At 39.8% G+C, this 26,213-nt stretch overlaps 1 protein-coding gene across 2 annotated transcripts in view; it reads left to right on the top strand.

Moving 5' to 3' along the window:
* Positions 1 to 26,213, top strand: part of STIL (STIL centriolar assembly protein) — a gene marked incomplete at both ends in the record, with an annotated part of 62,003 nt that overhangs the window by 15,319 nt on the left and 20,471 nt on the right. For both annotated transcript variants that reach the window (XM_080691255.1, XM_080691254.1), the window contains 6 exons: positions 167 to 250; positions 1,555 to 1,641; positions 3,234 to 3,384; positions 7,688 to 7,797; positions 15,297 to 15,411; positions 17,193 to 18,158. In XM_080691255.1, the coding sequence (XP_080547381.1) occupies positions 167 to 250; positions 1,555 to 1,641; positions 3,234 to 3,384; positions 7,688 to 7,797; positions 15,297 to 15,411; positions 17,193 to 18,158 (1,513 nt within the window). The remainder of the gene's footprint in view (positions 1 to 166; positions 251 to 1,554; positions 1,642 to 3,233; positions 3,385 to 7,687; positions 7,798 to 15,296; positions 15,412 to 17,192; positions 18,159 to 26,213) is intronic.

Genomic DNA, 26,213 nt, shown 5'->3' with positions numbered 1-26,213 from the left:
TACTTTTTGTTTTTGAAACAGGGTCTCACTAAGTTACCATGAACTGGCACTGAACCTGTCATCTTTCTGTCTCAGCTTCTCAAGTACTGGGATTACAGGCATGAGCCACTGTGCCTGGCTTAATAAAATGCTTTTAATTATTTTTATATAAATGTCCTCTGTTTAGATATCTTACCATGGATGAAACACGCAAATTGTTGCTTTTACTGGAATCTGACCCCAAGGTTTATTCTCTACCATTAGTTGGAATGTAAGTATTGTACTATCTGTGAAAACCTTTTTCAGCCAAATCTGTGTCCAAATGTGTATGATATACATGTCAATCAGTTATACTAAGAGTATTTATTCATTTCTTTATTTTTTGCAGTACTGGAGATTGAACCCAGGGGCATTCTACCTTTGAGCTATACCCCCAGCTCCTATTTTTTATTCTTCATTTTGAAATAGGGTCTAAGTAACTGAGACTGGCCATGAGCCTGCGATCCTTCCTGTCAGTCTCCCAAGTACTGGGATTACAAACATGTGCCACCACGCCCAGCAAAATATTTTTTAAAGTTCATTGTCAGACAGTTCTACAGAAATTCCCTTTAGTATCAGTGGCTTTTTCTTTAGAGTTAGTGGCTAATTGCATTTAAACTGATTATTTATAAATTTATATTTATTCAGTATTTATTGAGTGCTTTCTATATAAAAAACATTGTTGGATTATGTGTTGGAGTTTAAAGCTCTTTCTCAAGGAATTTATAATCAGTGAGTCAATAAAATTTAAATCATATATAGAAAAATAATACTGAAGTATATCATTTACTTTAAAATGATATAAAAAGTAAAATGATAAAAGTAAATGAAGCATATCATTTACTTTTAAATGAAGAGTATAGACAATGAACACTCTAAGTAAAAGAGAGAATTAATAGGGAACATTTTCTTACAGAAGGCAAACTTGAGCTTGACTTTAACTTGTTTGGAAGTAAAAGGGAGAATTGATAGGAAAGGGTATCCACATGAGAGAATGGCATGTACAAAGTCATTGAGAACACGTATGTGCTCTGGACCATGAAATCTACCTATACTCTGTCTGCCATGGTCCTGGGATTGGCTATGGGTTATTGATGCCTAAACTATTTACTAAGAGTCTGCTGTACTTCAGACTGCCTGTGTATGTCAACAGTATTTAATCCTCTCTGTAACTCTATAAAGAAATTTTAGACTATAAACTTCAGTCTCCTCTAATTCAGTGTATCCTTTCCAGGCCCAGCTAATTCATTCTGGCATCTTGCTTTCAAGATGAACCATTTTCTTTCCCACATCTCAGGTGAAAAAGAAAAACATGTACTTGTTTCCTCTTTTTCTCTATATATGTAGATATAATATATTGTCTATATATTCTCCCTATAAGTTGTCAGCATAGCCTCATTTTATTTGTGACACCTTTTAATGAATTGTTGGTAAATATCAAGGATCTGCCTTATTGCCTTGAGAAGGACATAATGCATATTAATTTGTAAATGGTTATAGTTTTTAATTTCTGATTGTTTTTTGGTTTGTTTTTAGTTGGCTCTCTGGAATCATACATATCTATAGTCCTCAGGTATGGGCTTGCTGCTTGCGATACATGTTCAGTTCTTCTATTCAAGAAAGGTAAGTGACAGTTTATTCTGTAGTATTTTATTTTAATCTTTCTTCCATTTGTCTTTTATTGATCTCATTTAAAATTCATGTAATGCTTTAACCTTTTATAATGCTTCTAAACAAGTACCTTACTAAAAACATACTTTATAGTAAATGAAAATAAAATCTCACCAAAAAAGATATGTAGCCTATACCTGGAAATATCAAGGAATTTACTTGCCTAACCACAACACAGAAGATACACTTTTGGGGATAGAAAAAAGCTCCAGAGAGCATCTAGTATAGCATCTTATTTTATAAATAGGATTTAATTGACTTTCAGCTGAGTATCTAAAAATGAATTTGGATTTGTTTACCTTGCAAATATTAAATTCCACAAACTGGGTATGTTGGCACTCACCTATAATCAAACTCCTTGGGAGGCCGAGACAGGAGGATTACAGGTTTGAAGCCAGCCTCGGCAACTTAGTAAGACTTAGCAACCTAGCAAGACCCTGTTTCAAAATAAATAAAATGAGGCTGTGGGTGTATTTCAGAGGTAGACTGCCTCTTTGTTCAATCCCTAGTAACACACACACACACACACACACACACACACACACACACACACATCCATAATGCTACTATCAGTACACTAAGAACCATTTGAGATGAGATGTTAAATTTTCTTTCTGGAGCTAAAGCATAAGATTAGAATTAATAGCTAGGGAAACTATATTTTAGATGTGTGTCTAAATGACAATGGTAGGGAAAGAGTTACAATGTTTCATATGGATATGGTGGTACACACCTGTAATCCTGGTACTTGGGCAGCTAGACAGGAGGATTGCAGGTTCAAGGCCACCTCACAGTAACTTAACAAGACCCTGTTTCAAGATAGGGTGGGAGTATAGCTCACAGGTACTGAATCCTCTGGGTTTAAGCCCCAGTACCCACCAAAAAGAAAAAAAGAGTTGCAATTTTTCACCACTCTTGGGCTGGGGTCTCTCTATATTGCCCAGGCTGATCCAGAAGTCATGGGTTTAACAATCCCACTTCCCCAGCCTCCTGAGTGTTTGGGACCATAAGTACTTATCACACCCAAGTTCTGGAAATAGGTACATAAATGGGAAAATAGCGTAGCATAGTTTTCATTTTGTATGTTCCTGTTTTGTTTGATATTTTTGTAAGGAATATGTACTTCATAATAAACTAAGCCGGGCGTGGTGGTGCACACTTGTAATCCCAGCATTCGGGAGGCTGAGACCGGAGGATCAAGGTTCACAGACAGCCTCAGCTACTTAGTGAGGTCCTCTGCAACTCAGTGAGACCCGGTTTCAAAATAAAGAATAAAAATAGGGCAGAGGGTGGAGCTTGGAGATCAAATGTCTCTGGGTTCCATCCTCAGACCCACAAAAAATAAATAAATAAATAAAATAATAAACTTTAGTATTAAAATTGTATTATAAAGTAAGCATAAATTTACTTCCCAGCTGTCCTTCAAAAATTGGGCTTTTTAGTCAATTCATTAACTAGGTTGGATTAAATCTAGTGCCTGTGAGTTCTTTGAGTATAATCTTGTTATTTTTATTAAATTTTAATTAAGTAATATTTTTATCCAGGGTTTTTTCAGAATCTGGATATTTTATCATAGTTCTTTATTCTTTGACACATAAAGAACCTGAGTTTTATGAGTGCCTTCCTTGTGATGGCAAGACGCCTGACCTTCGATTTCAGTTACTAACCAGCAAGGAAATGTTGCATCTTTTCAATGTAAGTGATTTGATTACTCAGTACATTAATGACTGTTTCAGTTTGCATTAATGATTTTCATTTATGGTTAATTTTGTTTAGTAAATATTAGACCATATCTCCAGAACCAACTATAATAGAAGGTTATCCACAGAATAATTTGCCTGTGTTTTTCTAAAATCTTTGCGTGCCAGGTGTGGTGGCACACGCTTGTAATCCCAGCATTTGGGAGGCTGAGACCGGGGGATCACGATTCACGGACAGCCTCAGCTACTTAGTGAGGCCCTTTGCAACTCAGTGAGACCCTGTTTTAAAATAAAGAATAAAAAATAGGGCTGGGGTTGTAGCTCAAAGGTAAAATGCCCCTGGGTTCCATCCCCAGTACCACAAACAACAACAAAATAAAATAAAATAAATGAATAAATAAAATATTTGAGTAACATTTAAATAATAGTTTATATGTTGTTTCATTTTGTTGTACTATTGAGGATCAATTTTGTGATTTTAGTGTTTGTAATGACTATTAACATTTATAATATGTGAGCATAACAAATAATAGGAGTTTTTCACTTAAAAGCCAACATTTAGCCAGGCGTGGTGGTGCACGCTTGTAATCCCTGCGCTTGGGAGGTGGAGATAGGAGGATTACGCAGATTTGAAGCCAACCGTGCTCTTAAGAGACCCTGTTTCCAAATAAAAAAGTATAAAAATAGGTCTGGGAGTGAAGCCCGGAGGTAGCAGGGTTTCCAGCAACCTCAGTACCACCAAGAAAAAAAAAGCCAACATTTATAAAAATATGATCTAATAAATCAGAATAAAGTATTGCTCTATCTAATAAATTATATAAATATACACTAATCACAGAAAAGTAGAAATTTGAAGCTGGACGTGGTAGCACACGCTTGTAATCCCAGCACTTGGGAGGGAGGTTGAGACAGGAGGATTGCTTAGGTTCAACGCCAGCCTTAGCTACTTAGTGAGGCTCTCAGCAACTTAGACCCTGTTTCCAAATAAAGTATAAAATAGGTCTGGGGAGTATAGCCCAGAGGTAGGAAAGCCCCTGGGTTCTACCCTTAGTACCACCAAATAAATAAATAAATAAACAAACAAACAAACATAAAAGTAGAAATTTGAAACTATAGGTGTCAGTATATGAAAACTAAATTTAAAGACCATTTTAAAACAAATTTTTTACTAGTGCATTGTAATTATACAGAATAGTGGGCTTCATCATTACATATTTGTACACACATAACAAATTTGGTAACTTATATTCTCCATACAACTCCTTTCTCTTTCCTCCTTCTTCCCTTACCCTTCCTTTTCTGTGTGGTCTGTGGTCTCCCTCTGTTTTCATGAGATTCCCTGTAACCCCTCCCTTTTTTTCCTTTTGCGCTCTAGCTTCCATATACAAGAAAAAATATATAACAACCTTTGATTTTGTTTGTTTGTTTTTGTGGTACTAGAGATGGAACCCAGGGCCATTCTACCCTGAGCTATATCCCCAGACCTGTTTTTTTTTTAGTCTTTAATTAATTAATTAATTAATTTTGGTGGTACTGTGGGGTTCCTGGAAACCCCTCTACCTCCAGGCTACACTCCCAGACCTATTTTTATACTTTTTTATTTGGAAACAGGATCTCTTAAGCCAGAGAGGCTGGCTTCGAACCTGCGTGATGCTCCTGTCTCTGCCTCTCAAGCGGGGGATTACAAGCATGGGCCACCACGCCAGGCTATTTTATTTTTTTGAGACAGGTTCTCACTGTGTTGCAAAGGGCCTTGCTAAGTAGTTGAGGCTTTCTGCGAACCAAGATCCACCTCTCGAATGCTGGGATTATAAGCAAAGGGGATCTTATAGAGTGCTGAAGGGCCTCGCTAAGTAGCTGAGGCTGTCCATGAACTGTAGTCCCCTCCCGGTTGCTGAGATTATAAGTGTGCACCACCATGGCTGATTTTCTTTCTTTCTTTTCTTTTCTTTTTTTTTTTTTTTTTTTTGTACAAGAGATTGACCTCAGGGACATTCTAATGCTAGCCACACCCCAAGCCCTTTTCTATTTTTTATTTTAAATCAGTATCTTGCTAGGCTGCTGAGGGCCTTGCTAAGTCGCAGGAGATCTGTGATCACTGTCTCAGCCTCCCAAGTACTGAGATTACAAGTGAGTGCCACACACCCAGAACAACCCTTGCTTTTCTGAGTCTGGTTTTTTGGCTTTACGTAATACTCTGAAGGAAGGATTTGTTTGTTTGTTTGTTTGTTTGTTTGTTTGTTTGAAAACAAAGATCTTGGGGCTGGGATGTAGCTCAGTGGCAAAGCGCCTTTTTTGCAGATGTGGCGCTCTGGGTTTCATCCCCAGTTCCAAAAAAGACAAAAAAAAAAAAACCCCAAAACAAAAAACAGCTGGGTGTGGTGGCGCACGCTTGTAATCCCAGCATTCAGGAGGCTGAGACCTAGAGGATCGCGGTTTGAGGACAGCCTCAGCTACTTAGTGAGGCCCTCTGCAACTCAATGAGACCCGGTTTCAAAATAAAGAATAAAAAATAGGGCAGGGGGTGTAGCTCAGAGGTCAAATGCCCCTGGGTTCCATCCCCAGACCCGCAAAAAAAATAAAAAAAAAACAAAAAAACCCCAAAGATCTTACTATATTGCCCAGGCTGGCCTCAAATTCTTGAGCTTAAATGATCTTCCTACTTTAGTCTTCTGAGTAACTAGACTATTAGGCGAGTACCACCAGGCCAAGTTTAAGGACTTTTTTTTTTGGGGGGGGGGTGCTAGGGATGAAACCCTTCTACCTTCGGGCTACATTCCCAGACCTATTTTATATTTTATTTGGAAACAGGGTCTCTTAAGCCAGCAAGGCTGGCTTTAAACCTGCACAATCCTCCTGTCTCCACCTCCCAAGCATGGGGATTACTAGCGTGCACCACCACGCCCAGCTAAGGCTATTTTTTAATAAAATTTGTTATTATCTTAAGTCTCTTGACAAATAATAATATTTTTTATTTTAACAAAAATATTGAATATCTCTAACCAGATCTTATGTTTTCTCCAGGGTTTCATACCAATTCATGAATAAAGTTGTTTGAATATTTGTTTTGTGGTACTAGGAATTGAACCAAGGGGCATTCTACCTCCAAGATATACCACCATTTCTACTTTATTTTTATTTTGAAACAGGGTCATACTAGATTGGTGTAAGACTCACTACTTGTTGAGACTGTCCTCAAACCTGCAATCCTCCTGTCCTCCTCCTCCCAATGACTGGGATTACAAGAGTGTACTACTATGCTGATGCTGAATAAAGTTTTTATACTATAATTATAATCATCTTTGATGAAATTAATAATTTTCTATTTTAGAAATATATCATTTTCTTCTTCCCCCCTCCCTTTATGTGTGTGTGTATGTGTGTGTTTGTGTGTGTGTTTTACTGGGGATTGAACCCACAGGTGGTCTACCACTGATCTATATCCCTAGCCTTTTTAAATTTTGGGGTTTTTTTTTTTTTGGTGGTACTGGGGGTGGAACCCAGAGGCTTTCTACCTCCGGGCTATACTCCCAGACCATATATATATATATAATTATTTGGAACAGGGTCTCACTAAGTTGCTGGAAGCCTCACTGAGTAGCTGAGGCTGGCTTCGAACCCGTGCGATCCTCCTGTCTTAGCCTCCCAAGTGCGGGGATTACAAGCGTGTGCCACCACGCCCGGCAGCCTTTTTAAAAATTTGAAACAAGGTCTTGCTAAGTTGCTTGGCTGACTCTAACTGGAAGTCCTCCTGCCTCGGCCTCCACAGTAGCTGGGATAACAGGCATATGCCATCACACCTGGATTATCATTTTATCTTTCAGATGGTGTACTCAGTTCATAGTTGTTTGTTTTGTTTTGTTCTGTTTTGGGTACTGGGGATTGAACTCCAGTGGCATTGTATGTCTGTGCTATACCCCAGCCTTACTTTATTTTTTATTTTGAAGTAGGGTCTCTAAGTTGCTGCGGGTCTCACTAAGTTTCTGATGCTGGCCTCACACCTACATCCTCCTGTCTCAGACTCCCAAGTACTGTGATTGCAGGCATATGCCACCACATTCAGCTCATCGTTATTTACATTCACCGAATCCCTAGTTACTGAGTCAGTTACATGATACAGGTGATTTAAAGTTTTCAGTTTCACTTACAGAAATGAACATTTTACAAAAGAGGATCATAGTTACAAAAAGCAGAAGTCTCTCCACACACCAGTGTTGCAGAGCTACTTTCCATCTATATAGAATTCTCTGGTGTTTTTATCTACATCATATCTCAAAGTATGACCTATTTCACTTCAGAATGTTGACCCTTCTAACAAAAATCCAATACTTTTGGAACTGAGAGCTGAAACCCAAGATACAGAAGCAGAGTTTTTCAGCAAGATTTCCAAGAATCTTTCGGCCAAGAGGTAAATGATAGCTTTTTTTACCGCCCGCGCGCGCGCGTGTGCGTGCGTGTGTGTGTGTGTGTGTGTGTGTGTGTTTTACTGTGGATTGAACCTACAAGCATTCTACCTCTGAGCTATACCCGTAGCCCTATTTTTAGTTTTACTTATTATTATTATTATTATTATTATTATTATTATTATTATTACTTTTTTGGTGGTACTGGGGATGGAACCCTTCTATCTCTGGGCTACACTCCCAGACCTATTTTATATTTTATTTGGAGACAGGATCTCTTAAGCCAGCTGAGGCTGGCTTCGAACCTGCATGATCCTCCTGTCTCAGCCTCCCAAGCGCGGGGATTACAAGCGTGAGCCACCACGCCTGGCTCTTTAGTTTTATTTTGAAACAGGGTCTCACTAAGTTGCAGAGGGCCTCACTAAATTGTTGAGGGTGGCTGTGAACCTGCAATCCTCCTATTTTAACCTCCCAAGTACTGAGATTACAGGTGTGCACCACCATGCCCAGCCATACGTACTTTTTTTGTTTTTAACATTAATTTGAGGAGTTATTAAAATGACTTCAATTATTTCTGATAAACCTATTTGTAAATATTACATGCCAGAAGAGTCTTTGCATTAAATATATTCCTTCATATTCTCTAAAAAGCTGCTTAGTGTCTTTTGTTTGTTCCTTTCTTTGTAATTTTAAACCTGGACCTTTCAGATAAAGTACTATAAAAATAAAAATAACTCTACCTCAAAAAGAAGTAGTTTATTTTATTTTTAAAAATTTTTTAAATTTATTTTTATTGGTTCATTGTAATCATACATCACATTGGAATATAAGACTTGAGAGGATATACAAGCACACATCATCCAATTAGCCCTCATCCAGTCCCCATCTTTTTCCTTCCCCCTCCCTCGATCCCATGCTTGTTTGGTGATTAACTTTGATACATATGTTTATGTACCTCCTGCTTTTTAAAGAGGCTCCATCCTCCCCTATTCCATACCCTCTGATTAGTCACCTTAATTGCTTCACTATAGGGCCCTTTCTATAGCTCGACTACTTCCTGTTGCCCCTTTCCTCCTAGTTATTGCTGATTAGGGGAAGCATCTGGTTTTAATTTTCTGCGATATTTCTCTGTGCATGCCGTGTTGCAAATACCGATCCCATTCTTGATGGCCCCAGTTGTGACCTGGCTACCCGGTGGACTGATCAAGACCTCGCTGGCTCAAGCAGTGGCCTTGCCTCACGGGAGGTCCTGGTTCTGGCCTCACTGGCCCCGACACCAGCCTAACCCCTCAGCTGGCTCTGATCCCGGCCTCAGAGGCCCCAGCACTGGCCTTCCTCACGGCAGGCTCCGATGTTAGCCGATGGTCCCGGCATCGGCCTAACCCCTCGGCAGGCTCCGATCCAGGCCTCGGAGGCCTCAGTTGCGGCCTTGCCTCACGCAAGGCTCCGATGCCGGCCAGTGGCCCCGGCACTGGCCTAACCCCTTGGCAGGCTCCAATCCCGGCCTCACTGGCCCCAGCACTGGCCTAACCCCTCGGCAGGCTCCGATCCCGGCCTCAGAGGCCTCAATAGCGGCCTTGCCTCACGGAAGGCTCCGATGCTGGCCAGTGGCCCCGGCATCGGCCTAACCCCTCAGCAGGCTCTGATCCCGGCCTTGGAGGCCCCAGCACTGGCCTTGCCTCGCGGCAGGCTTTGATCTCAGCCTCGCTGGCCCCAGCACCGGCCTAACCCCTCGGCAGGCTCTGATCCCAGCCTCGGGGGCCTCAATAATGGCTTTGCCTCACGGAAGGCTCCGATGCCAGCCATTGGCACCGGCACCGGCCTAACCCCTTGGCAGGCTCCGATCCCAGCTTTGCTGTGTCTGTCGCAGGCCTCAACCCTTGGCAGGCTCTAATCCGAGCACCCTCTTCGCCCAACTGTTTGTCCCACGTTCTTGAGGGTGTGTGGTGGTGGTAGCATTCTGCCTCGGGGGTCATTACTTCAAAGGTTCCAGGTGTAATGCATCAGATCTCTGCCTCCCCTGAGTACTGGCCACTGCCATTGCCACTGCCTCCACCATTTCAAATTTTTCCCAAGTTCTTTTGCCACTCTGAATGTTGTCCAGTCTTCCTAAGCATGCACGACGGTAGCATTCAACCTTTGGTGTAATTTCTCCAAAAAAATAAAAAATAAGGTTGGTAGGCACCGATTTCTGCTCCTCTTGAATACAAGTCTCCACTGCCAACGCGGAGACTGCTTTCAGCACCGCCTTTCTCCTTGGTCTCCGCTAAAGTCTCTCTCCTTACAGGTGATGTCCAAGATTCTTAACAGTGTAGAGAAGAAACAGTCCTCCTTAGCGGGGAAGTTTTCCAATAATTCCAGTTCATTTGGATAAGTTTTGTCTGCATCTCCAGTATCCTGGTATCTGCCACCTCCTTGACCCCTCTCCGATATTTTCCTTTTTTCTTTTTCTTTTCCTTTTTTACAGGGTCCTTCCGGGTGGAGAGGGGGATCGCCTAGGGGTGCCCCGCCAGCACCTGCCCACCCGCCCAGGGTCAGGGCCCAAGGGCCCGGACTACGGGGTCCAGAAGTAGTTTATTTTAAAACTTTAAAAGCAAATACACTTGGAGATATTAAATAAGAGCTGTGACTTCTTGGATCATTGTATCCTACATTTTGTGTTAAAGAGGATACTCTCTTTTGTTAATCAGGGTTCTCCAGAGAAAGAAATAGCAAAATATGTATATGTAGAAGGGTGTTTATATTAAGGAACTGACCTCTGTAATTATGGGTGTCTAGCAGTTCCAAAATCTGCGGGGTAGGCTGGTAGGCTGGGTACCCAGGGAAGAATTCAGTTTGAGTCCAGAGCCATCAGCTAGAATCTCCTCTCCTTCCTGGGAGAATCTTTTTTTTTTTAAGGTGCTCAACTGATTGAATGAAGCTCACTCCTTTTCTGCTTTACCCAGAGTCTACCGATTTAAAGGTTTAATCTCATCTAAAAATACATCTAGAATAATGAAATGTCGAATAATACTAGAACAAATATCTGGGTGCTTTAGTCTAGTCAAGGGGACACATAAAATTAACCATCACATCACCAATTCAGCTTTTTCATTTATTGTGCTATGTACCAGATAATGTACCAGGGTTGGGGGATGTGGTGCTCTTTATTCTTTGACTTTTTATTTTAGAAACTACTGTTATTTAATTCATCCTAGCAGTTAACCTATCTATCATCTGGATCTGTCTTTGAGTCCCTTTAATTTAAGCAGTCTCTTTAGACTCCTTTGTGAGAAACAAGCATATATATATATATATTACTCATTATTGATTCTTGGAATGCTTTTATCTTATTGAGAAAATGGCTTGACTTCCCTTTTCCCACAACCCTCTCCCAGTACTGGGACTGATTTTAGGGCTTACACTTACTAGGCAAGCATTCTACCACTGTGCCACACCCCCAACCCTTTTAATATTTTTTTAAGACAGGAACTTGCTAATTTGCCCAGACTGACCTCGAATTTGTGATCCTCCTGCCTCAGCCTCCTGAATAGCTAGGATTACAGGCTTTTTTTTTCTTTTAATGCATTCATTTATCTGTTCTTAACACTTGATCCTTTGGGTAGAAATTAACTACAAGTTTACAATAGATGGCAACTATCTTAACTATTTGTAGAGGCTACATAATAAAAGAGTTTGAGCTCAAATTTTGGTATCAGACATATCTGTATTCAAGTCCTGCTCCCAAACATTAGTATCCCATTTGTAAACCAGGGATTATGACAGTATCTCTATTAGTAGTTGCTGCTGTAGCAAATTACCACAAATATAGTGCCTTAATTTATTATCTTACATTTCTGGAGGTCAGAAATGCAAAATGGATCTTTAATCTAGAATCTAAAATGTTGGCAGGGCTGCATTCCTTCTGGAGTCTCTAAGGGACAGTTTGTTTTATTGCCTTTTCCAGCTTCTAGAGACCACTTTTATTTTTTGTATTATGCCTTTTTCTCCCCACCTCTTTTTTTTTTTTTTAAAGTACTGGAGATTGAACCCCAGGGTCATTCTATCTCCAACCTAACCATATTTATTTTTTAGTTTTGAAACAGGGTCTTACTAAATTGTTGAGGCTGACTTGGAATCTGCAATCCTCCTATCTCAGCCTCCCAAGTACTGGGGTTACATGTGTACACCACACCCAGCTTTCTTAGTCTCTATCTCCCACTCTGATCTATGCTTTCATCATCATGTCTCCTTCTCTGATTCTCTTACCTTTTTATAAGGACCCGTATGAATACATTGGGCCCACCTGAATAATCCAAAAATAATCTCCCCACCTCAAGATCCTTAATTGAATCTAACCTGCAAACTTCCTTTTACTACATACCATATTAAGAGATATTAGAGATTCGAAAGATGCTTCAAGTATTCTCTCCATCTTCTTTGGGCATTCTAAATTATCTTTGAAACAGGTTAGATCAATGACTTTGAAGAAACACCTTAATTGACTTAAATTTTAAAGCATTTTTTTTAAAGCATTTTATGAAGCATTTCATTAAAGATTTATGAAAGAAAAAGCCAAATTAAGGAGACACTTGAAATTCTTTTAACAATATTGTTGAAAACCTTGCATATTTTCAGTGCTGACCAAAAAAAAATTTTTTTTTTTTTTTTTTTTTTTTTTTTTACTTGCTGTACCAGGAATGTAACCCAGGTGCATTCTACCTCCAAGTGACACCCCGAGCCCTATTTTTTTATTTTTTCTAATTTTGAAAGAGTCGTAATCAGTTGCTTAGTCAGAGTCTTAGTAGCTGAGGCTGTCTGCAAATGGTGATCCTCCAACCTCAGCCTCGCGAATGCCGGGATTACAAGAGTGCACCACCACACCCAGCCTGACCAAAACTTTTAATAAGGATAAGCAATTTTAGACTTTAGTAAAATATGTCTTGCCAAAAAAAACTGATGTGTGTGTGTGTGTGTGTGTGTGTGTGTGTGTGTGTGTGTTACTAGAAATTCTGCTACACTCCCAGCCCTATTTTTTATTTTGAAACAGGGTCTCACTAAGTTGCAAAGGACCTCAGAAGTAGCTGATGCTGGCCATGAACCTGTAATCCTTCTGTCTTGGCCTCCCAAGTACTGGAATTACAAGTGTGTGCCACCACACCTGGCTCAAAAACTGGTGTTTTAATAATCTTAAAGTTTTTCCTTTTTTTGCTAAAAAAAAGCTAAGAAATGAAATTTTTTTATTTTTCAGTACTGGGGATTGAACCTAGGGACATTCTACCTCTGAACTATACTCCCAGACCTATTTTTTATTTTTTATTTTGAAACAGCAGCTCACTGAGTTGCAAACAGCTTAACTAAGTAACTGAGGCTGTCCATGAACCACGATCCTCCTGTCTCAGCCTCCCAAATGCTGGGATTACAAACATGTGCCACCATACCTGGCTTGAATTTTATTTTTTTAATGTTAACAATTCTCTGTGTGTGTTTTTCATGAATAAATATGTAGCAATTGTCAATTCCATTTTACATCTCAGGTGTACAAAAAACTGACTTTTTTTAGTGATAATATCTACTTTGAATCCCTTTTCATGCTACTGGATTATGGAAATAAAATTTTAGTCGATTGGTGTTTTCATCACCTTTCCTCTGGGGCCATATGTAATGTAGCAGGGACTAATGATATGCCAACACTAGTGATGAGGGGTGACATAATTCTCACTTATATGTGTTTCTGTGTGCTGAGAAGTTATCATTTGCATCCAATCTTTGGCAGGTTTGTGCAAGTTCCTCCTGCTCTCCTATCGCCCTCTTCAGGTCACTGACTCCTGTTGTCATGGACATGTTTGCCTGAGCATGCTCTGCATTCTACATTTCCTTCTTGGATGTTGGGGGAAATTTTTGTGGGACTGATGCAGACCCATCTTCTTAAACACACCATGCAGATATTCTTATTGATTTCATTGCAGTACCTTGGACAGAAAGATCTTCATGAGAGATTGCCTCCCAGATTATCAGAGTTTGGGGAAAGTTCTCTGCTATTAGATCTTCAAATCTACTTTGTGGTTTCTTGTTCTTTTGTAGCCAGGCGTGGTGGCGCACGCTTGTAATCCCAGCATTCGTGAGGCCGAGACCGGAGGATCGCGGTTCGCGGACAGCCTCAGCTACTAGTGAGGCCCTCCACAACTTAGTGAGACCCTGCTTCAAAATAAAGAATAGGGCAGGGGGTGTAGCTCAGAGGTCAAATGCCCCTGGGTTCCATCCCCAGGCCCACAAAACAAGTAAAAAAAAAAGAGGGGAACTCAGTCGATACTCAAAATTGTTCTATATTCTGCTGGAGTATGGCATCTGTGATACCATAGCCACAGCTGACTAAATGGGAGGTGATACTTCAATGTTTCAAAGTATTTTCCCAACATAGATACTAATACATAAGAAAATGTAGTTCCTTTTTTTTTCTTTCTGGTGGTACCTGGGGATTGATTCCAGGGGTGTTTTATCACTGAGCTATACCCCTAGCCTTGTTTTATTTTTTTATTTGTAATAGGGTTCCACTAAGTTGCTGAGAGTCTTGCTAAATTGCTGAGACTGTCCTCAATCCTGAGATCCTTCTGTCACCCTCCCATATACTAGAATTATAGGCATGTATCACCATGCCCTGCTAGGAAAATGTAATTCTTTAATGGTGTTCTTTTTTTTAACACAGTGTTTACTACAGTGTATTTAAATAGTCATGTGAGCTGGGCGTGGTGGCGCACGCTTATAATCCCGGCACTTGGGAGGCTGAGACAAGAGGATCACACAGGTTCAAAGCTAGCCTCAGCTACTTAGGGCTCTCCACAACTTAGAGAGACCATGTTTTCAAATAAAATATAAAATAGTTCTGGGAGTATAGCCTGGAGGTACAAAAAGGCCCTGGGTTCCACCCCCAGTACCACCAAAAAATAAAAAAATTAATAAATAGTCATGTGATCCAGGCTTGGCGGCACACACTTGTATCCCAGCATTTAGGAGGCTGAGACAGGAGGATCCAGGTTTGCAGACACCTTAGCTATTTAGGCCCTTTGCAACTCAGCAAGACCCTGTTTCAAAAAGAATAAAAAATAGGGCTGGGGGTGTAGCTCAGAGCTAGAATGCACCTGTGTTCTGCCCCCAGTACCACAAATAAATAAAATAAAATAAATAAATAGGCATGTGCATGTCTATCACCAGATTATATGTTATTTTACAGTAAGCACCAAGTCTTATTTCTACATTCCTGAGCATGGTCACCCAGAAAGTGCTCAGTGAATGTTGTTTTTTTGTGTGAAATTAACAACATAAGGTTAAATTTGCCATGATTAGGCAAACAGGGTAGATAATTAAACATGAGTGAGAATAAGCCAGCTTTCTTGAGCAACTAAATAATCTGTGGTTGTAAGATACTAAGTTAAATTGTCTAAATACTATGTATTAAAGGACTCTTCAATTTCAAAAAGAAAGAAAGAACATTAGGTTAAAGGTTTTTGTCTTCTCTACTTTTTAGGTCTTCCCAAAGGTTATCTCCATGGACTATACCAATAAATGATCATGACTCTGGTGTTGAAGATGAAGACTTTTCCCCAAGACCAATTCCTAGTCCTCATCCAGTGAATGAAAAGGTATGACTGATATTATAACTAATTCACCTTTGTGGTTACAGACCTAAAATTCTCTTCATGCTAAAGCATTAAACACTACCTAAAAGTTATTTAAGTACCATCCTAATAATCTGTATTCATATGAATATATATATATATAGATATAGAGATACTTCACATACAATTATTACATGTAATTGTTATTACATGTAATAATATATTCAGATTTGTAATAAGTCTTATAATTTTTATTCCCAGAGAAAACTGAGGCAAAATTGTTAAATTACTGGCCCAAGATCACACAACTAGTAAGTAGTCATTCTAGGATTTTAATTCAGGAGGCTTGGTTTCAGAATCTGGTGCTTTTTAACAGCCATGTAGACTCAATATTCTATACTGTTATCAAAGCTTGACTTTTTGTGTGTGTGGTGCTGGAGATTAAACCCTGGGGCATTCTATCTCTGAGCTATACCCCTAGCCCTATTTTTATTCTTTATTTTGAAACGGGGTCTCACTAAGTTACAGAGGGCATCACTAAGTAGCTGAGGCTGGCCACAAACCTGCAATCCTCCTGTCTCAGCCTCCAGAGTGCTAGGATTACAAGCGTGCGCCACCACACCTGACTTTTTTTTTTTTTTTAACTCTATTCTGAGAAAATACTCTGCTTTCATTTATTAGTTAATGACTAATAACCCCATCATTGCTGCCAGCCAGTGGTGTATTATTTTACTTTTTTTTTTTTTTTTTTTTTTTTGGTTGGGGGAAGTACTGGGAATCAAACCTATGGGTGTTCAACCACTAAGCTGTATCCCCAGCCCTTTTTATTTTTATTTTGAAACAAGATCTTGCTAAATTGCTCAGACTGGCCTCAAACTTGTGATCTTCCTGCCTCAACCTTCTAAGTTTCTGGAGTTACAGGTGTGTAACACTGTGCCCAGCCACAGAGCAAGTAACATCTGCTTGCTATACTGTTGGTATTGCTCAGAAGTAGAATGCCCATGTGTTTACCCCCAAGTACCACCAAAAAAAGAAAAGAAATAGGAAGGAATTTTAAAAATTATTATCGAGGTATAATCAAATGTACTACGAGGCCTATTTTGTTTACTCTTTGCTGCTCTTCTCCAGCTCTTTTAGTGGAGAAGTAGTCTGAAAGGTTTATTGGAAGATCTCTCATTACTGAGATTCATGAATATTTTCATGGTTTTTGTGTGTGTGTGTGTGTGGGTCTGGGGATGGAGCCCAGGGGCCTTTGGCCTACGAGCTACATCCCCTGCCCTATTTTTTATTCTTTATTTTGAAACTGGGTTTCACTGAGTTGCAGAGGATCTCACTAAGTAGCTGAGGCTGTCTGTGAACCGCGATCCTCCGGTCTCAGTCTCCTGAATGCTGGGATTACAAGTGTGCGCCACCACGCCTGGCTAGATTCATGAATATTTTCTACTAGATGCGTTGAAGAATTCTGCCTGTAGTAATTTCTTTTTTTTTTCAGATTGAGGATATAAAACTATTGTATAAAATAATTTCCCATATTGTGTTCTGTGATCTAAGCAATATTAATCAGTGTTTGGATAAAAGGAGTGCCATTATTAAATAAGTTTGGGAAATTTGAGGGCAAAGACCTTGATTACTTTGCTTACATTTATATTCCTACTGCCTAACATATAGAAGATGTCCAGAAAATATTTGTTAATGGTCTAAATAATGAATAATTTTAATACATTAATGAATATCATTTGGAGAAATATTGATTTAAGGAAAGTAAAGTGTGTATCTTTTTCCTTACTCTTTTTTCCCACTTATAGATTTCTAAGATCCAACCATCAGTTCCTGAACTTTCACTTGTGTTGGATGGCAATTTTGTAGAATCTAATCATCTGTCTAATCCATTGGAAATGGTGAATATTGAAAATCCTCCTGTTTTGGTTAACCACTCTGTGAAGCCATTACAACCTGAGCTTCATCATGAGAAGCACAGTCCAGATGCTGAAGCAGGAGAGCCTTCCTCAAAAGGGATATCCAGTCAGTTAAACTCAGGCATTGCTCCTTTGAGGCACTGCAAAGTAAAACAGCCATCCACCTGGAAGAAAGGAAACTTCCATCTTGGGAACAAAAGTGTTAAGCCATCTTCTGATAAGGTGCCATCTTCCAATATATCCGAGAAGCCTCAAGCTGTTTCTACTGGAAATCTACAAAAAGAAGAGTGTTGTTCTTTAAGACCAGCCACATTTAATTGTAGGCAACCTTCTCTTGCTCCACAGTCCCACCCACAGAACTTTGGTTTTTCACCCCATAATTCAGGAAAACCAATGGAACTTCAGATACCTACTCCCCCACTACCATCTTACTATTCCACAAACATTTGCAACTGTTTTCAGCATCATGGCCATATTCAATATAGTCCAGTAAATTCTTGGCAAGGAATAAATGCAGTAGGATCCATTCAAGACCTCCAGTCTGAAGCCCTTCAGAAACATTCATTATTTCACCCGAGTGGATGTCCAGCTCTCTACCATAACGCATTCTATTCTTCAAGTAGTCCTGTAGCCTCAAGACCTCAGGGAGGAATAGGTGGTTGTTCTGCCCACACCAGTGTAGAACCATCGCCTGTTGCAAGACCTTCACCTTTGGACTCATGTAACCCACAGCCTTGTGCAGTGTGCATGCACACACCTAAGACCCAATCAGATAATGGAATGATGGGACTATCTCCAGATGCATTTCGGTTCGTCACAGAACAAGACAGACAGCTGAGACTACTTCAGGCACAGGTCTGCTTAGAGATTTCTTTGTTTTGTTAAATTCTTGGTATTAATATGGTTTCTTAAAAACTGGTAGCTCTGTTCAGTAATTACATCTTATAGAGTAGAGCTGTAGAACCTTAGAAGCTGAATTCTAATACCTCTTGTTTTACATGTAAGCAGAATAAAGATTAGAGAGAAAAAACCAAACTACATTGCTAGTTAATATTACAACCAGGATAGAAGGCAGGTCTTCTTTTCTGTGTTGTGCATATCCTAACTTTCAGCACAACTGTATTTTTCCTTCATTTTTTGCTCCTAATAAAAAGATTGTATAATTCACTAAACTTTTATATACAACTAAATATAGAGGCTGACACATCTACCTACTTTGTCAACCCTTTAGTATATATACCAATCCTTAGCCATTGTACCTCAAGAGAATAGTCTACAGCTTCTCAGTGTTTCTAAACTGGACTTGTTTCACTCATTTTATGCTGGAACAGTCCTTTCCTTCAGGGTTTTATTGCAGTTCTTTGTTCTTTATTACATCCTTTTACCGAGTTTAGTTTGTAAGTATTAGGACATTTTTTTCTTTCTTTCCTCATTGACATTCTTCTTCCATGTATCTACCCCAAACCAGTTATATCTCTCTTTCTACCCACTATCAGTGGAAACAGCCTGAAATGTAGTGTGTGTGTGTGTGTGTGTGTGTGTGTGTGTGTGTGTGTAGCCCAGAGGTAGAAAAGCCCTGGGTTCCACTCCTAGTAACACACACACACACACAAAATTCTTTGAAATATAAATTGATTTTTTTCCAGATACTAGGGATTGAACCTAGGGACAAACATTCTACCTCTGAGCTACACTCTGAGCCCCTTTTTATTCACATGGCATAAATTGATTTTTAACAAATTATAAACACTTAGCAAAAATTTTAATGTAGTTAAATATTTTCACATTGAAAATAATTTTTTAAATTTATTTCCTGTCTTCTTCACCAAGTAATAGAGGCTAAAAGTATCATTTAAATTGTTTAGAAACCTTAGTTACTTGTATATTTAAAATATACGTATAAACATATTAAAAACATAGACTGTGGGCTCTGGTCTAGATTATCTGAATCATAATGCAAAATATGACACAGAAAATCTGTTTTCCTCCCATCTGAACTTCTTTTTAGCTTTTTTAGGCACCTTTTTTAAAGCACTTCAGAATAGACATTTTTCTTTTTTACATATAGAACTCTCTTGCTTTGCATAGGTGATACACATTAATTTTCTAATTGCTCTTACTGATTGTGTCAGTTTGAAGTTACCTGTTATTGCAAACAATGCAGCAGTGCACATCCTTATACTTGCATCTGACTACATCTAATTGTGCCAGTATCTCTGCACAGTACATCCCTGGAAGTAAAATTGTGAAGTCAAGGTTCACATGCTCTAAATGATACCCAGACTTGCTCCTCTCCTGCTGTCCTCTCAGTCTGGTATATAGTGCTCAGGGGAGTGGGCTCTGTAGCCAGACCCTTAGACTCCATTTCCGGTGACATTGTTTTGTTACTTTGGACAAGTGACCTCTCCGATTCAGATTTTTTTGGGGGAATTCTACCTTACGTTTTTTTTTCCCCCCTTACTGGTGCATTGTAGTCATACATCTTAATGGAGTATAAGATTGTAGAGGCATACATATACACATTACTCATTAAGCCCTTCCCCAATTCCCACCCCATTCCCTCTGCCCTTCCTCTTTCTTGTTTGGCTTAGACATTGACTTTGATATGTTTGTGAATGTACATCATGTATATTAGGGAATTTCTCTCTCACCCCCCTTCCCATCTCCCTCAGTTATGTCACCTTATTTGCTTATCTGTGTTTTTTCCTTCCTCATCTTTGGTTTTGTTTTGGCTTGTTTATTTTTTGAAGTACTAGGGATCCAACCTAGGGCCTTGAATGTGTTGGGCAAGTGTTCTACCACTGAACCAGGCCTCCAGCCCTGAATTCAAAATAGGGATAGACCTATGTTGGCTTTCTAAGCATTAAACTTTCAAATTGCTAGGTGAAGGCTTAAATGGTACCTGGCATATAGTTAGTGCACAATAAATGTTAACCATTACTATTATTTTCATTTATCATTATTATCTCAGTTAATGATATCACCTGTCATCTAGTCACTCAGGCCAAATTAAAAAAACAAAACAAAAGCCGGACGTGGTGGTGCTCACTTGTAATCCCAGCATTCGGGAGGCTGAGATTGGAGGATCGCAGTTCGCGGACAGCCTCAGCTACTTAGTGAGGCCCTCCACAACTTAGAGAGACCCTGTTTCAAAATAAAGAATAAAAAACAGGGCAGGGGGTATAGCTCAGAGGTCAAATGCCCCTGGGTTTCATACGCGCGCGCGCACACACACACACACACACACAGACACACACACACACACACATCCTAGGCTCTTGGGCTAGTGTTGTAGCCCAGTGGTAGAGCACTTGAGTAGTATACATAAAGCTCTGAGCTGGATCTGCAGCACCACAAAGACAAATAAAAGCCCTAGGCTCTTTTTTCTAGATACATTCTGAACTACCCTATTATCTTTCTTTCTACCATTGTAATTTAAACCATCCTCTAGTTATACCCATGAATGCTGCTCCCAGTACTGTGACCTCATGTTTCCTGTAGTTGAAAACTCCACAAACATCTTTTTATATATCGTGGTGGTGGGGTATTGGGGACTGAACCTAGGGACATGGACCTCTGAGCTATACCCTTAGCCCTATTTTCTATTCTTTATTTTGAAACAGGGTCTCACTAAATTGTGGAGGACCTCACTAAGCTTAGCTGAGGCTGGCCGTGAACCTCAGTCCTCCTGTCTCAGCCTCCCAAGTACTGGGATTACAAGCATGCACCACTATGCTCAGCACAGACTTTTTTTAAAGCCCAGATCAGATCAAGGTACTCCTTAAAATCCTCCAGTGATTTTCCATTGCAAACAAAATCCAAATTCCTCGCTTTGGGCCTTAAAGACCTTTATTCAGCCTCTGTCTCTCTTTGTCAGTTCCTCTCTTCTTACCCTCATCTTTGTTCACTACACTTCAGCTACAGTGGTATGCTGTTTGTTCTTGAAACATGTTTATACTTTGTTTTAAAACTTAAGAGTTTCCTTTGCCTGAATACTTCTCTGGTTCTTATAATGGCTAGTTCCTTCACATCATTCATGCCTTGATTGCATGGTTTTATTTTTTGTTTTGGTCTGCTTATATGAAATATAAAGTAGTCTAGGGACAGTTACATTCATCACTCTTTTTAGTGCCTTCAGTAGTATTTGACATGTAATAGTTGCTTAATTTTGTTACTTGTATGAGTAAAAATGTCTGCCAGAAAGGTTATACCGGTCTTTGTTCTTTTTTTTGGCACTGGGGATTGAGCCCAGGGGCATCCTACCTTCAAGTCACACCCCTAGCCCTTTTTAATTTTTTTTTAAATGTTCTTACTCGGTTGCCGAGAGTCTTAAGTTGCGAGAGTGTCCTCGAACCAGCAATCCTTCTGTCTCAGTCTTTCAAGTATTGGGATTACAGATATTCACCACCTTGCCTGGCTGAGGACATTATTTCTTTAATATATATGTTAAGTATTACCTATATTCTATATGCACTATAAAATTCAGATATATAGGTGGTTTTTTTTTTCCCACAGTTTTTTCCTTTTCTTGTTTTTGTTTCTTTTTTTGGGGGGGCGGTGCTGGAGATTGAACCCAGGGGTTTTCTACCTCTAAGCTACACTCCCAGCCCTATTTTATTTTGAAACAGGATCTCACTAAGTTGTTGAGGCTGGCTTCAAACCTGTGTTCTTCCTGTCTTAATGTCTTCCAAATCCTGGGATTACAAGTGTGCACTACCATTTCTGGCTCAGTTTGTCTTAAGTGTTTTGCATTTTTTAACCATTTGTTTTATACAGAATAGTTTAGCTTTAGTTAAATTTGTCAATCATTTTTTTTTCTGGGCTGTATATTTAGAAAATCTTCCCTTCAAGATTACAAAAAAGCCGGGCGTGGTGGCGCACGCTTGTAATCCCCGCGCTTGGGAGGCAGAGACAGGAGGATCACGCAGGTTCGAAGCCAGCCGCGCGCGCTGGCTTAGGAGACCCTGTTTCCAAATAAAAAAATGTAAAAATAGGTCTGGGAGTGTAGCCCGGAGGTAGAAGGGCTTCCAGGAACCCCAGTACCACCCAAAAAAAAAAAAAAAAAAAAAATTTACTATCCATCCTTTCTCTCCCTCTAGGACTATATCTGTTACTTCTATTTTTTATTTATTTATTTATTTATTTTTTTGGTGGTACTGGGGTTCCTGGAAACCCTTCTACCTCCGGGCTACACTCCCAGACCTAATTTTTATTTATTTTTTTTTTTTGAAACAGGGTCTCTTAAGCCAGCAAGGCTGGCTTCGAACCAGCGCGATCCTCCTGTCTCCGCCTCTCAAGCACGGGGATTACAAGTGTGTGCCACCACACCCAGCTAAGATTTATTTTTGAACAGTGACTTTCTGGCAATAATCTAGAAATCTTTTTCTTTTTTCTTTTTTTTTGGGGGGGGGTGGTCTGGGGATGGAACCCAGGGGCATTTAACCTCCAAGCTACAGCCCCTGCCCTATTTTTTATTCTTTATTTTGAAACCGGGTCTCACTGAGTTGCGGAGGGCCTCGCTAAGTAGCTGAGGCTGTCCACGAACCGCGATCCTCTGGTCTCAGCCTCCCAAATGCTGGGATTACAAGCGTGCACCACCACACCCAGTTTTAGAAATCTATTTTTATTGTATAATGAAAATATAATGTGTTTGAGTCTATTTATAGACCATATTCTGCCACATAGATCTGCCTTGTCTATTCCAGGACCAATGCCATTTGATCTAATTATTATAGCTTTTATAATACACAGCTGGCCCTTCATATCCAAGGAATGTGTATCCATGGATTCAGCTAACTATACATCAGAAATATGGAAAAAGAAAAAATTAAACCTGTACTAAACATGTGTAGACTTTCTCTTGTCATGATTTTATAATCAATATAATATCTACTTAAATAGCATTTGTATTGTCTAAATCTAGAAAGTATTTAGACAGGTATGGTAGCACACACCTACAATCCTAGTATTTGGAAGGTTGAGACAAGAGGATTGCATGTTGAAGGGCAGCCCCAGCAACTTAATGAGACTAAACAACCTAGAGAAACCCTGTTGTGACTCAGGTAGAATGCTTCTGGGTTTAAATTTTAGTACCAAAAAAAAGTGTGTGTGTGTGTGTGTGTGTGTGTGTGTGTGTGTGTGTGTGTGTGTACACACGTACGTACATACACTCTACATATTCTGTTTTGCTTTGTTTTTTAGTATTGGATAAATACTACCAAGGACATTCTACCTCTGAGCTATACTCCAGCTCTTTGTATCTTTGATTTGGAAAGAGGGTCTCACAAAGTTGCTTAGGCTTGTCTTGAACCTATGATCCTCCTTTTTCAGCCTCCAAAGTACTAGGATTAAAAGTATTACCATAGCCAGGTATGGTGGCACACACTTGTAATCCCAGCATTTAGGAGGCAGATACAGGAGGATCATGGTTCAAGGCCAGCCTCAGCTACTTAGTGAGGCCCTTTGCAACTCAGTGAGACTCTGATTCAAAATAAAGAATAAAATATAGGGCTGGGAGTATAGCTCGGAGGTAGAATGCCCCTGGGTTTCATCCCCCACTACCACAAGAAAAAAAAAGTATGCACCACAATGCCCAGCTAACATATTTTAATACAAATGCCTTTTTAAAAAATTTATTGAAGACAGGGCATGAGAAAAACACCAAAACACCAAATCCTTCTGTCAAATGATCCTTGAAATTTGGATACTAGCTCTTTCAAACATTTAAATACATTATAGAACTCTGGTGACTAATATATAAGATGTCAAAAGCCATGAATACAGGTAATTGAAAATACTCTCTACTTATGTGTTTGTCTTTTGCTTTACTGGGATGAACCCAAAGCATCAGACAGGCTGAGCAAGCTCTCTACTGTTGAGCTGCATCCCTAGTTTTTCCAGAATTCATTCTGTGCCAGGTACAGTAGTACCTGTATTTAAGCTGGGTGCAGTGTCCCACCCTTATAACCTCAGTACTTAGTAGACTGAGACAAGATTTGCAGCCAGCCTCAGTAACTTGGTAAGGCCCTCTGCAACTTAAGTGAGATCCTGTTTCAAAATAAAAAATAAAATAAGCCGGGCGTGGTGGCACACGCTTGTAATCCCCGCGCTTGGGAGGCGGAGACAGGAGGATCGCGCAGGTTCGAAGCCAGCCGCGCGCGCTGGCTTAGGAGACCCTGTTTCTAAATAAAAATATAAAAATAGGTCTGGGAGTGTAGCCCAGAGGTAGAAGGGCTTCCAGGAACCCCAGTACCACCAAAAAAATAAATAAATAAAATAAAATAAAACTAGGGGTATAGATCAGTGGTAGAATGCCCCTGGGTTTAATCCCCTGTGCTATACAAACAAACAAACAAACAATAATAATAAATCAACAACAACGACCCCAGTATTTGGGAGGCTGACACAGGAGGATTGCAGGTTTGAGGCCAGCCTCAGCAACTTAATGAGGTCCTGTTTCTAAATAAAAGATAAAAAAGGCTGGAGGTTTTGCTCAGCAGTAGTGCACTCCTGGGCTCAATCCCCAGTATCGTAAAATAAATAAGATTAAAAAGGGATGCTTGAGCTGGGGCTAAAGCTCAGTGGAAGAGTGTTTGCCTAGTATATGTGAGGCCCTTGGTTTGATTTCCCAGGACTGAAAAAAAAAAAAAAAAAAATGAAAGGAGGCTCTTCTCCTGTGTAAGAGAAATGAAAAATATGTTCCCATTAAAAACTATATAATCTGGGCATGGTGGTGCACGCTTGTAATCTTGTAATCCCAGCATTTGGGAGGCTGGGACAGGAGGATCACAGCCTCAGCTACTTAGTGAGGCCCTTTGCAACTCAGTGAGACCCTATTTCAAAATAATAAAAATAGGACTCAGGGAGTAGCTTGGAGGTAGAATGTACCTGGGTTCCATCCCCAGTACTGGAAAAAAAAAAAAAAACTGTATATAATTGTCCATAGCAGTATTATTTATAATAGCCCAAACTTTAAATAACCCAGTTGTCTATTAGCTGATGAATGAATAAACACATGTGACATATCCATATAATGGAATACCCAGCAATTAAAATTATCGGTAAATGGTTAAACCTTGTAAATTTTATACTAAGTAAAAGAAGCTAGACACAATGCCATATACTATTTGGTTTTGTTTATATGAGATTTCCAGAATAGGCAAATCTGTGGAGATAGAAAGTATATTAGTGTTTGCTGGGGGCTGGGGAGAGGGGTGATGGGGAATGATTGCAAATGATACCGAGTATTTTAGGGTTTGATGAAAATATACTGGAATTAGATACTGGTGGTTATTACAAACTTTATGAATTTATTTACAAAAACTACGGAATTACTTAAAAGTGAAGAATTCTATCATATATACATTGTATCTCAATTTAAAAAGGAGAGCCCAGCGTGGTGGCGCACGCTTGTAATCCCCGTGCTTGGGAGGCTGGGACGGGAGGATCACGCAGGTTTGAAGCCAGCCTCAGCTGGCTTAAGAGACCCTGTTTCCAAATAAAATATAAAATAGGTCTGGGGATGTAGCCTGGAGGTTAGAAGGCCCCTGGGTTTCATCCCCAGTACCACCAAAAACAAAAGCAAAACAATTAATTTAAAAAGGAGAGGGGAAGCTTTTGATTTTTTAGTCTGTTTGTTGTGGGGTTTTTTTGTTTGTTTTTTTTTTTGGGTTTTTTTGCTGTACTAGGGATTGAACCCAAGGACAGTCTCTCCCCAAGCTACACCCCCAGCCCTATTTTTTATTCTTTATTTTGAAACAGGGTCTCACTAAATTGCGGAGGGCCTCACTAAGTAGCTGAGGCTGGCCACACACCTGCGATCCTTCTGTCTCAGCCTCCCAAGTACTGGGATTACAAGCATGCACCACCACACCCAGCTCAGTCTGAGTTTTGCTTCTTGTTAATTACCTG

The sequence above is a fragment of the Muscardinus avellanarius genome (assembly GCF_963383645.1).
Source record: "Muscardinus avellanarius genome assembly, chromosome: 3".
NCBI classification, from domain to species: domain Eukaryota; kingdom Metazoa; phylum Chordata; class Mammalia; order Rodentia; family Gliridae; genus Muscardinus; species Muscardinus avellanarius.
The sequence above is the reverse complement of the archived record's forward strand: the minus strand, read 5'-3'. Positions and strand labels throughout refer to the sequence as shown.